The following is a 13,769-nucleotide window of genomic DNA, read 5'->3' on the forward strand; positions in this document are numbered from 1 at the left end:
GCTTTATTTATGACCTTCCCCGTAGTGTAAGGCAGAAGTGGGGATGTTCGCTAATAACTGCACAATGTTCAATGCCATTTGTCACTGCTTAGACACTGTAGCAGTTCGTGTCCAAATGCAGCATGAGCTGGCTCAGGCTGAAAAGTGGCAAGAGACATTTGTGCGCCACAAATGCCAGGCAATGATCATATCGAATAAGAACCAATCTAACCAGTGCCCTTAAACATTCAATGGCACGATCATCACTGAATAAAGCAACTGGCTTAATTGGTACCAGATCCATAAATGTCCACTCTCTCTACCACTGTCACTCAGTACCATAGTGTATACCATCTACGAGATCACTGTAGTAATTCACCAAAGAGCCTTAGCATCTTTCAAACCCATGACCACTTCCATCTAGAAGGACACTGCAGCAGATATGTGGGAACACTGCCATCTGCAAGTTCCCCTCCAAGCTGTTTACCTTCCTCACTTGGAAATATATATTACTGTTCCTTCAGCGTTGCTGGGTCAAAATCCTGCAACTCTTGTCCTGATGGCGTTATGCTTTATCGGCAGCATGTAGACTGCAGCGGTTCAAAACGTGGCTCACCATTGCCTTCTCAAGGACAACTAGGGACAGGCAATAAACGCTGGATGAGCAAGTGAACTTTTTTAAAAAAGTGACTCGATAAAATTAATAATAACCTGTATGGATTGGTGTTTTGGCCTTAAATAATCAGCATTTAATTACGACACCACGCAATGTTAATACCGCCCAAGTGGGATTCCCGAGTAAAACGAGGTTTGACAGATCATCTTTTTGTTTGCACTTGGTGAGAATGATGGTTATTTACTGAACATATTCACACAAGGCTTCCAGTTTTCTTTCTGTAAAAAAATTGATTTTTGGTGAAAGGGAAGCAAAACAAAGCTCTGTATTATAGTTTAGAAAGATCTTAATGCAAATTGCAAAACAGCATTTTAACTTGCTTCCGCATCATATCTGTTACAGATACTACATCCCAGTTAACTGTTACTTCTATCTTAAGTCTTTAATATCTTACTTAACTGATTCTTTATAGCTTTAAGAGCCTTGAGACTTGTTGCCAGTTCTGATGATCTAAGTCTCTCTTCAGTTCTGATAGCTCAAAACTTCCTGCAGAAGAGACTTGAGGTTTCACAAACCAAAACCCTTTTGATAGAATGCACTTGTTTTCCTGAACTGAAACCGATTCTGAACTGCTCAAAAAAAAATCGAGTAACCCCTGATTTCCTTGATAACAATGAGGCATTATACTACGACCCTGAAGATGTAATGATGGTGTCATGGCTAGTTGAATCTCCAAAAAATTTGAGAAATGTCATAACTACTTGAAACAGACTATTTATTTAAATGAGTGAATGTACAATTTACTGTATGCTGTGGAGTAATAGTAGCAGAACGCATTTTCAACTGTTCCTTTACCTTGCAGGAAACATTGCAGGTGGATGAAGATGACAGGCCTGAGCTGGTGTGGTGGAAGTGTAAAAAGTGGGCTTTGCACTTGGTTACAAGACTGTTTGAAAGGTATTGGGTAGATCAAAAAATGTATTGTTTGGCACATCTAAATGCATGCATCCCAGAAAGTCACAACATTGGGGCTGCTAATTGATTGCTGTATTTTTGCCTCCATAATTCTAATCATTGACCCGTTCCAGGAATGACCTATTTTATGTTTAAAAACTTTCAGATATCAGCCACAAATTTTGCCTTTCCCTCTTTTGAACATGTGTCCCTTTTTCCTGACTTATTTTAAGGAGATGAAACAGAACGTGTGTACATTTGTTTCTCATGAGTGTAATGCAAAGAAAAAGAGAAGCTCACCCACCTCGCCCATTCTATTTTGAACATACCATCCTCCATTACACAGTGTTCATCATAATATTTCCTTTAGTTTAGGAAAACACTTGTAATTCCTCTTCAACCTCTCTCCTAAGGCGAGTTCCAAAATTCACTTCGTATTGATGAGCGGATGCTTGTTCCTTACAGAAAGTGGTCATGGGGACCTGGTAAAAGAAAGCAAATCAGATAACTAAGGCTCTAAAAGGACACCCTAAATATTCACTTGAAGTGATACAACATGCTTGTTGACTGTTGAGAAAATTATTGGCATTGACAGTTGACAAGCAAATGTTGAAGGAAAGATAACAGAAGATAGGACTTGAATCATTCATGATAAAGGCAAAGTATAAGATGAAAGAACCAGCAGCACCAGAAACATGGGTATTTGAGGCTTGTAGTTCGCAATGACCAACGCACATTGGCCTTTAAGTTATCAACAGCTATTAATAATGTTCCACTTATTATTGGTATCATTCTTCTTGAATACGAGAGACATGGTACTGCGTGCAGTTATCCATCTATATCTCTTTTTCAATGCTTGCAACAGATATGCCTGGCCATGTGCTGCACATGTCAATAACTTTGAAAAGAAACACTTCTTGACATCTGAGATAACCAGGTGTCGAGCTGGATGAACACAGCAGGCCAAGCAGCATTAGAAGAGCAGGAAAGCTGATGTTCCGGGCCTAGACCCTTCTTCAGAAATCTTCCTGACATCTGTTATTTCTGTCCTTTTTCTTTTGGTTTGGTTTTTCATCCTAATGTGCCATTCTTAAATAACATCCACTTTAACAGTGTCTAATTTGTTCATTGTTCTCAATAGCACTTCGATGAACCTTTATCAAATCTACAGATCAAAACTGTTTTAGAAATGGCACGACCGAAGCTTGGACAAAGAAGTTCTACTTTTACAATTTAATTGTCCAGGCAAAATATGCACCTCTAGTTGCCTTACACGAGAATCCTCTGATCCTTCTCAACAGCCTTAAAAATATCAACATTTAGATGTACATCCTTATGAAAGAGCCTTCTCTATAAACTTTGTCAAGGATTTTTGAAATTATTGATGCACACTATCAATCTCCAGCATCCACCAACTTCATATTTTTTGCTAAATATTCCATTCATTTTAGTGTGGTATCCAAAAATAGAAGTTGAAAACAGGAGTAAGTCAATCAGCCCTTCAACCGACCTTTCACTATTCAAGAGGATCATAACTGATCTGATTACCATGTTTCTCCAAGAACAAAAGTGGGTGGAAGCAGAGTTCCAAAGACTAATGACCCTCTGAAAATACATTATATTTATCTCCACCCCTTAGTACTGTTTCAAACTGCCTCCTTGGTTGTCACAGGTGACATGCGCCCTGTCCTCTCAGGGTCTTACAGATATCTGTCAAATTGCCTTTCACTTGAATACAAGCCTAGCCTGTCAAACTTTTCATCATGCAGCAACAGCCCATTTCACATATTAATCAAACAAACTTCCTCTGAACTGCTTCCATCATATTTGTATCCTTCTCAAGTAAGAAAACTGATACTGTACATGACCCTGTACTGTATTCCAAATGTTCTCTTGCCAATGCCCTGTATAGCGGAAGCATTTCTCCCTATTTTTGCATTCAATTTTCTGCTCAATAAGCTATAATTTTCTTTTTTTTTTGCTGAATTGGGGAGGTGATGGTTTAGTGTTACAGTGCAGAATGATAATCCACAGATCTGAATAATGTCCAGGGGACAAGGGCAAATAGAATTCAAATTTAATAAAATTCAAGCATTAAAACCCTCAAGGATGATCGTGGAAAAAACCATCCGTGACTGTTGTAAAAGTCTAACTCGTTCAGTAATGCTCGTCAGGGAAAGGAAACTGCTGTCCTTGCTTGCTCTGATCTGTGTGTGTTTAAAAACAAAACCGAAATGGCCAGTTGTATCAGCTGCTAGAATATCTCAAAATGGGAATGAAACTGGAATGACCCATGTCATCAAACTAGACACCAGAAATGACGAGGGCAAACTCAATGGTGTTAACCCTGTACGGTTCTCCTTACGAACATCTGAGGCTTATGCCAAAATTAGGAGAGTTTTCCCACAGACTAATAAAGCTACAGCCTGACACTGTCGTAGTGATCTTTGGAATTGTACCTTAGAGTCTCAGAAAACACCATGTCCCACTGCAGGATAGACCCAGCAAAGGTAGCAGCACAGTGGTATGCAGTCAGTGGAGAGTTGTCCTGGCATCCTCAACATTGACTTCAATCCCATGAAGACTCATTGAATCAGGTATAACATAGGCAAAGAAAATCCCCTGCTGATCACCACATCTCCCTCAACTGATGAATCATTACTGAAGTTGGTGTTCAGCATGGAGCAGGGAGCATGCCGAGTGAAAAGGGAATAGCATGTACTCTCAGTTGGGGACTTTCATGTCCATTAGCTCAACAGTCTACCACTGACCAAGCTAGTCAAGCCATAAAGGAAGTTACTGTTAGACTGAGTCTGCGGCAAGTGCTGAGGGTATCAGCAAGAGAGAAAACAACATCATCCTCATCGATCTATCTGCTGCAGATGTGTATGTTTGATTGTATCAGTAAGAGTGAAGACTGCACAGTCCTTATGGAGATGATAGCCTGTCCTCTCATTGAGGATACCTTTTGCGGTTTTATGTGGTACTATCTCCATGCTAAATGGGATTGACTTGGAACAGATCTAGCACCTGAAGCCTGGGTATCCATGAAGCGCTGTGGACCATCAGCAGCAGAAAAATTGTAGTGCAATATAATCTACAAGTTTGTGATCTAGCACATTTCACACTCAATCAGGCCAAAAAATTAGCCCTGCTTCAATGACAAGTACGTGAGGCCTGCTAAAACCAGCGTCAGGCATACCTAAAAATGAAGCTGTCAACAAGGTCAGAATCCAAAATGGGACTACTTGCATGTCATACAGCATGAGCAGTAACTGAAAGACAGCTTTAAGCAGTTCCGCAACCACTGGAATAGATCTAAGCTCTGCAGTTCTGTCACAACCAATCATTAGTGGTGGTAGGAAGTTACCTCACTGTGAGAGGTGGCTTCTCAAATATTCCTGCCTATAATGAAGGGGAAATCTTGTCCATCAGTGCATAAGATAAGACTGCAATATTTGCGACAATATCCATTTCGGCTTCCTCAAGGCCCCCAGCATCAGAGATACCGGTTGTCAACCAATTACATTAAACCTCAGTGATGTCAGCAAATAGCTGGAGGCAGTGGATACTGCGTAAGCTTTGACCCTGACAGCATTCTAGCCTTGAAAATTTCTGATGAAGAACTTGGCATACCCCCTAACCAAGCTGTTGCAGTACTGCTACAACACCAACATCTGCCTTACAATGTGGAAAATTACCCAGGTATGCCCTGTTTACAAAAAGCACAAATTCAACCCATCTATCTATTGTCCCATCAGACTAGCCTTGATCATCACAAAGCGATGGAAGGTGTCACTAACAATGCTGTCAAGCAGCATTTGTTCGCAATAACCAGCTCACTGACGTTCATTTTTGGGTTCCATCAGAACCACAGCACTCCTGACCTCATTACAACCTTGATGCAAACATGGACAAAAGAGCTTAATTCCAAAGGTAAGGTGCGAGTAGTTGCATGTGACATCAAGGGCACATTTGACCAACTTTGACATCAGGAAAGCCTAACAAAACTAGAGTCAGTGGGAATTGTGGTTGATGGATGTGAGTTTGCTTGCTGAGCTGGAAGGTTAGTTATCAGACGTTTCATCACCATTCTAGGTAACATCATCAGTGAGCCTCCGGTGAAGTGCTGGTGTTATGTCCCGCTTTCTATTTATCTGTTTAAGTTTCCTAGGGTTGGTGATGTCATTTCCTGCGTTGGTGATGTCATTTCCTGTTCTTTTTCTCAGAGTGTGGTCGATGGGCTCCAAATCAATGTGTTTGTTGATGGAGTTCTGGTTGGAATGCCATGCTTCTAGGAATTCTCGTGCATGTCTCTATTAGATGTTACCTAGAATGGTGACGAAATGTCTGGGAATGAACCTTCCAGCTCAGTGAGCAAACTCACATCCAGAAACTCAACCTGAGCTACAAATCTTCTCAAAACTCACTAATTCTGGTTGATGTTAAGCCATATTTAGTGATAATTCTGACCAATTTAAATATAAGAACTACATTGCCACTTTCCAAATGATTGGTGCAATTCTAGACATTTGAGCTGTATGATGGAGCCTCCATTTATTTCAGCAGTCTGTGGCAGATACTTTTAATATATAAGCGCTTTAACCCTGGAAAGAACTAATTCTACTTGATTATATTCAGTTTTAGTATCAATGGTGTCTTGCATTCTAGCAGTCTTCATTTGTGAAAATTTATTTCACAATCAATATTTAAATCCCATGCCATGTTATTGGATCTCATCCGATTCTCTTGGGCTACATATGTTTCTTGAATGCCTTCTTAAATATTAACACATCTGAAATAGACTTTGCAGTTGCTGCCATCTTTTATAAGTATTTTATCTTTAGGGTCTGCCCCTTTGTAGCAGTGTACCATACTTATATGATATTTCACTGGCTTTCTCTATCAACTTATATTTTTCCTCCTTTCCCATCCTGGTTACATTGGTTCATTGTTAAGGTGTGTCACTGCTGGGGATGGTCAACTGAGGAAAGCCACTCGAGTTGTCATTACAGTGTACACGTGAATAATGTGAGCACTGATAAATTTTACGATCTTGGGTGACATTGCAGCTGAAACTACTCTGCTAATTTCCAAACGTGTTAGAATGATTAGAAATGACATTTACCATTTTTCATCTAAATAACTGATGATGTGTGCACCTTCACTCCTGCTGAGATCAATTGACTGAGTTTAAGATGAGGCTCAAAAATGGAACCTTTCTGATCGACAAATGTTCACTACATACTGTCTAATTCTGCTGAGGTAACTGTTTTCCTTTCTACACAATTTCTGTCACCTGTTTACCTGGAATTGCCCATATTGATAACTACAACAATTAATAATGTCAACAATAGAGGGAGAAATAATGATGAGATGCTGCATCACTAGAAATGCCTCCAAACTAGAACCAGATGTTAGTAATGCAGTGAAAAAGTTGTTGAGTATTCAAAATTATTTGTGTTTCCAAACTTAGAAAACTACCTTGAGAAAGGAGGAACAGAAGCTCAAGAGACATTACCAAGAAGTAGTTGTTATTTGCATCTGGACAGATATTAATTGAATATTTTAACATCAATTCGCTTTTCTCCATTTTAAAAAAAAGATCATGGCTACCACCTTGCTACCAGAGAAAGTGGTTTTTGTCAATACCTAGCAAATGAGAGGCTGAGAGCGCTGTACCTCATTAATAAGTTCAATTTGGGAAGAGTGACCCATGGTGAAACTGAGTAAGATTTGCTGAGAGTGGTGATGGAATGGAGGCATTCCCCATATAGTGAGGTCCCACTCTCAAAAAGTTGCTATGGCTAGCAGCTGAGCAGAGGCAAAATGCTTCACACAAGTTGTGTTTGAGAGGCAGCCAGTTTGCTGTTACTCCCGCTTGTGCCTTGAGTAAGGGCCATACATAAGCTCTTCCCTGTGGATCAAGAAAGGTTTTTGGTGGAAAATTATTCCACAGAGAAAAAGAGAACATTATGGAATTCATAACTCAGTGAAATACGTGGCTTTCACCACTCTGGCAACCACCGCATGGCTGTTTGGGAACAAGAAGCACAGCAGAAGTTGTTGGTCTGTGCTGGTTCTGATTTAGAATTGATAAAGAGGATGGTCCTGAAGATTGTAGTAAAGCCGAAAGATTGTCTCAAAGCCTGACGTGCTCTATTCGTCTTGAGATAAAAGTTTTGGGTTTTGCTGAATTATTATGCAACAGCACCTCAATTAATTCCAAAGCAACTATTGACAAAGCTGCATTGCATTTTCCTCTTCTCCATTATGAATGTTATTCACGAACTGGACAGGTTTATAGACTACACTGATTTTTGTCTTGTAAGCTAAACCAAAAGTTAAACATTTACATTTAGATTGCTACCTGTTTAAATAAATATCTATTTTATTATAATTTGATCATGACATTTGTCTATGCTTTTTACAAATCACTTTCTCCGCAGATATGGAAGTCCTGGAAATGTGACAAAAGAGTATAATGAGTTTTCAGAATTCTTTTTTAAAACATATGCTGTGGGCATTCAGCAGGTAAGAGCACAATGATTGTCTTGAAATGACCTTTTTGTGATGTTTAATGTCAGCTATGTAAAGTTGGTTCTAGGTCCACATCTGATTATTTAATTGTTATCTGCTATATGTCTAACTTCCAAAATTGTGCCTCAAAAGTGACAAATCACCTTGTGAAAAGCAATGGTTGTTGTGTCACTGCACCAGCAATCTCATGCCAATAAAGCTATAAATTATCAGTTCAATTGTTTTAATGGTATTATTGGTGCTACTTGTGTAATCATTGTTAGCTGGAACATAGAGAGAACTCCTTATTTTGAAGATAGCGCAGCGGGACTTTGTTTATTTCCACTGGAACAAAACACGTGAGGCCTCCCTTTAATGTTACAAGAAGGAACACAGTTCTAACAGTGCAATCCTCCTTCCGTAGTGCATTAATATGTCAGTTTATATTGTGTTCATCTCTTAATATGAAGTCACACCTCATGACTCACTCATGAACCAAAGTAATTCAAGTATTACACTGAGCGCTGGCTTTATTTACAAGGCCATACGGGAATTTGTATGTTTTCTGTTTCAGACATTCTGTCTACCTTCAGTCATTCCATTTAGCTAGCTATCTATCAGCTAACAGGAAAGATAAGAGAAGTTTAAATTTCAAACCTGGTAAATTAACTGTATAATGAAGACTTCATTTGGTGCACAAAATGTTAAGTGATATGCAGGTGAAATTATTTTCATTAGAAAGGTAAAAGAATGACTGGAAATAAAGGCATGTTATAGTTCTATTATATATCAGGAAAAACTTGTAGACTTAAGAGAAAATGTTTGGAATAAATAACTAATCGTGTAATCAATGTGCTTAATTTATAATTGGAAGTCTTAGGTGTAAAATATTTGAAGAAATGTTCTTGAATGCAGTAAAAACTTAGCTACTTTCGAATGCAATCAGTTATCCACAGTCCTTTTCTTTTGATTTTGAATTGTATTTGTGCGAAGTGCATAGGCCTATTTAATTTGCAGTGCATCCATTTTCTATGAGCCAGAGCTGCAGCGTGTAGAGTGAGAGCCAGGAGGGATGAAAATGCCTGTAGTCTATGATTGTTGTTTGAATGTTCATCTCTTAGTTGTGCATTTCCTTTTGTTTTCCTTATCCTACTTTTGTGCTGTCTGAAGCTGTTAACTGTAGATCTTTTTCACTGGGAAGCCAAGTTGAACACTGATTTTTTTTTCCATATTTCAGCTTTGTAATTGAGTGTTGGAAGTGTCATCCACACGGAATTCGTTGGATCTCCCTTATTTCATCTCTTACAGCTGAAAATGTTTTCACGGGCTTTACTTATATATGTTATTGTGTTGGGCAGCTCCTCCAAGGTTTGGCGCAATCCTGTCCTCAATAAGTCAGGTTTGGTGACTTTGAGCAAGGCGCTGACCTAAATGTCTGCTTATTTTTCTTTTTAGATGTTTGTAGCTATAGGAAATATGTGTATCCAAGGTAGATGCCATAAATGCATTTAAAGGAAAGCTAGTTAAGGATATGAGGGAGAAAGGAATGTACAGATATAGTGATGGGTAGAGGAGACTCACTGAGCATAAAGATTGCCAGAGGGCTTATGAGATAAATGACTTGCTTGCTCAAAATTTGAGGTAATGGGTAATAACTGTTATCAGTTGAATCCAATTGGTATGGAATTAGTTTTGCTTCCAGTGAAGAAAAAAATGTTATGTAATTTTTTGTCACCGGTAGGAGTAGCTTCTTTTTTAAACAAAAACAAAATCACAGATTTCAAATGTGAAAACAAGTATATACAGTAAACCTAAAATTCAGGAATTGCCCAAGCCTGAGTTTCTGGTGAAAGTGAAAATAAGACATCTATTTGGCTTGCCCTATGTCTAGTTGGGAGGTGTACTTCATCGGTGATGTTCTCTTGTCCTAGGTGCTACTCAAGCTGGTAGATCAGTACCGACAGAAGCAGTATGTTGCACCTCGTGTACTGCAGCAAGTCCTTAATTACCTGAATCAAGGTGTCAACCACTCTCTCACATGGAAACAAATGAAGCCACACATTCAGGTGAGCAACATTTTGAGCCTTGTGTCTGTGTTCGCTATTAATTTTGTTACATCTGAATGTTCTTACTTGCTGGTAAAGGATGAGACAACCATTACTGAAAATCTGGTCTCTTTGCCTTTGGGATATTTCTGTCAAATTTAGATTTTTCTTTTTTCCCATTGGCCTCGGTGCACTTGGGCTTGTTACAGTTTCACCTCTTCCACTTCAACAACTTGAATTTATATAACACTTCTTTTTAGTGCAGTAGTGGAATGTTATCTGATAAAATTTGACATTGAACAATGCAAAATACTAGGGCAGGCAGCCAAATACTTGGTCAAGCTTAATGTTTTAAAGGAGTGGAGAAAGATGGAAAGATTTTATGGAAGGGATTCTAGAATGTAGGGCCAAGTCAGCTAAAGATTTGATGAATCCCTATTTAACATCAGCTGATACAAATCAGATTGGAAATTGAGCTTGTTATCTTCTGGTTAGGTAGCCTCGCTTTTCATGTATTTGAACTTCTCTTTGAACCACAGATAAGCCATGAAAATTGTTTGGCTTTTACGTAACCCAAATGGTTAAAGAAACCTTTACATGGCATGAAATTAATGAGGGGAAATCATGTGGATATAATGCTTAAACTGAATTCACCAAACCCGCTGGTTGTTCTAGTCAGTTTTAGACACTTTTAATCGACCACTTGAAACAAGTAACGTATCTTTGGAGCAGGTGTGACTTGAATCCAGAGCTTCTGGCCCAGAGATAGAGATGCTGCCTCTCGCAAGTTATTCCTGATATGTTGACCAAACAAACTTCACTGTTGATCAGTACTTAATGCTCCTGATATTAAACTACTGTTATACTCAGCTGCTTATTCTCTCTCTACAGCACCTGGCGCCTTGCAGACCATAAGATACAACATATGGGAGCAGAATTAGGCCATTTAGTCAAATAAGTCTGCTCTACCATTCAACCTTGACTGATGTGTTTCCCAACTCAATTTTCCTGCCTTGATCCCAAAACGAATCAAGAATCTCTGCCTTAAAGACCCTCAATGAGTTGGCCTCCCCAGCCTTCTGAAGCAGTCAGTTCAACAGATTCATCATACTTTGGCTGAAGAAATTCCTCCTCATCTCCGCTCTGGTTGGCCCTTCACTCTGAGGCTGTACCCTGAAGTCCTAGTCTCTTCTCCATGACCACATTTATCCAGGCTTGTCAGTGTTCTGTAAGCTTAAATGAGATCCCCTTCATCCTTCGAAACTCTATCTAGAACAGACGCAGTTCCTCATATGACAAGCCTTTCGTTCCTTGGATTGTTCTTGTGAGGCTGCTCTGGACTCCCTCCAAGGCCAGCACATCTGTCCTTTGATACAGAGCCCAAAACTGCTCGCAATATTTCAAATGTGGTCAGAGCAGAGCCTGATACACCCTAAACAGTACATTTTATTGTTCTATGCATTCTCGGGCTGAGGTCATCGCTGGCTATGCCAGCATTTATTGCCCATTCCTAATTGCCCAAAGGGCAGTTAAGTTCCCATTGCTGTGGGACTGGAACCACATGTAGACCGAGTGAGGATGGCAGTTTCCACTTCCAAACATTTGTGAACTAGATGGGTTTTTCCGACTATCAACAATGGATTCATGGTCAGACTCGTAATTCCTGATTCTCGTTGAATTCAAGTTCTACCATTTGCCATGGCAGGATTCAAACCCGGCTTCCCAGAACATTACTTGGGTCTCTGGATTAAATGTCCAGTGATAATTTCACTGGGCCATCTTCTCCCCATCTTTGTTATTGTTGTCTAGTCCTCTTGAAATGAATTTTAACATTACATTTGACTTCCGAACTGCCACCTGAGCCTGCATGCTATCCTTAAGTGAATCCTGAACTAGACTCTGAAGTCCCTCTGTGCTTCAGGTTTCTGAAGCGTTTTCCTATTTAGAAAATGGTCAATGCCTCTAGTTTTCACACCAGGGTGCATAACCTCACACTTGCTCACATTGTATTCCATCTATCACCTCTTTGCCCACTCTGCTAGCCTGTCCAAGTCCTTCTACAGCCTCCCTGCTTCCTCAAAAGTATTGTCCCTCTAACTACTTTTTGGCATCTGCAAATTTAGCAACAATGCCATCACTTCCTTTGTGTAGATTGTTAATATACACGTGAATAGTTATGGCCCCAACACTGATCCCTCCGAAATTCTGCTAGTCACCAGCTGCCATCCTGAAAAAACTCTCTGCCTTCTGCCAGTCAGCCAATCCTCTATCCATGCCAGTTCCTCTTGCTAACACTACGGGCTCATCTTCTTTAGCAAATGTCTGTGCAGCAACTTGTGGAAATTCAAATAGATCACATCCACTGGCTCTCCTTTGTCAAACTTGTTCATTACCTCTCAAAGAATTCTAACAGATTTATGAGGCATGACTTATCCTTCGTGAAGCCGTGCTAATTCAGCCCTATTTTTAAAGAAATTCTTTCACAGGATGTGGGCATTGCTGGCTAGGCCAACATTCATTGCCCATTCCTAATTGTTCAGAGGGAATTTAAGAGTCAACCACACTGCAGTGGGTCTGGAGTCACATGTAGGCCAATATCAGGTGAGGATAGCAGATTTCTGTCCTTGAAGGACGTAAGTGAGTCATTTAGAGTTTTTTTTTGGACAATCAACAGCGGTTTAATAGTAAATTCTTAATTCCAAGTATTTTTTGTTGAATTCGAATTCTGGAATTCGAACGTGGATCCTCAAAATATTAGCTAGGTTTCCGGATTAATAGTCTGATGATAACATCACTAGGCCTTTACCATGCACTTTCAGTACTCCTCAGTCTCATCCTTAATAATCGACTCCAAAATCTTACCAGTGTCTGAGGTTAGGCTAACCAGCTATAATTTCCCATCTTCTGCCTTCTGCCCTTCTTAAACAGGGATGCTGTCAGTCATCCTGAATTATTCCTGGTAGATGCTTGCAAGAGTGGTGTTTACATGAGCTCAAAAGCAATTCTGTTGTTTCCTAGGCTCAGACAGGAATATTGGACTTAAATGAACAACATAAACATATTATGAACAATAATAACTTATTACTTTTCATTAAAGTTATAACCTTGGTGTCTAGGATCTATTATTTGTAAAATCTGGTTAGCAATAATTGAGCAATTTTGCCCGTGTTATTTCACTGTGTTGTGAGTTTGGTGATTGTGAGGCTGATTTAATTTGGCTTTCTATCCCTGTGTCATAACAGCTAAGATTGTTTTGTGACCAGATAATGGACTCCACTGTGCTGCTGCTTTGAATGCACAGGAATGATGAACGTGGGCTGGCTTGGTGTTCACACAATTGGTTTTTGAATGAAAGGGAAGGAAGCTTTAATACTTAGGTAAAGTGGAAACTAGCAATATATTTGACAAAAGGAGCCAAGCTTGAGTGGACCCAGAGGATTAGAGGTTAGAAAAAGTGAGTGAAATGCTTAGGTGAAGGATTGATGAGAAGACTAATGAACTCCCCTGGTTATGCAGTTGCATCATAGGAGTGTCATGGTTGGACCTTGGTATTTCTTCATAAACACATTTTAATTGTTCCATTCTCATTGGATTATTATACCGAAGTGACGAAGTTTGTTGCATTACAGTTCCTTTTACAGCATGAGAATGATCAC

The 13,769-nt window shown here is 39.5% G+C and overlaps 1 protein-coding gene across 4 annotated transcripts in view; it reads left to right on the forward strand.

Moving 5' to 3' along the window:
• Nucleotides 1-13,769, forward strand: part of ipo8 (importin 8) — a 154,782-nt gene that overhangs the window by 85,112 nt on the left and 55,901 nt on the right. For all 4 annotated transcript variants that reach the window (XM_048548923.2, XM_059652283.1, XM_048548924.2 and 1 more), the window contains 3 exons: nt 1,458-1,552; nt 7,999-8,083; nt 10,000-10,134. In XM_048548923.2, the coding sequence (XP_048404880.1) occupies nt 1,458-1,552; nt 7,999-8,083; nt 10,000-10,134 (315 nt within the window). The remainder of the gene's footprint in view (nt 1-1,457; nt 1,553-7,998; nt 8,084-9,999; nt 10,135-13,769) is intronic.

This window comes from Stegostoma tigrinum, chromosome 18 (genome assembly GCF_030684315.1).
Source record: "Stegostoma tigrinum isolate sSteTig4 chromosome 18, sSteTig4.hap1, whole genome shotgun sequence".
Taxonomy (NCBI): domain Eukaryota; kingdom Metazoa; phylum Chordata; class Chondrichthyes; order Orectolobiformes; family Stegostomatidae; genus Stegostoma; species Stegostoma tigrinum.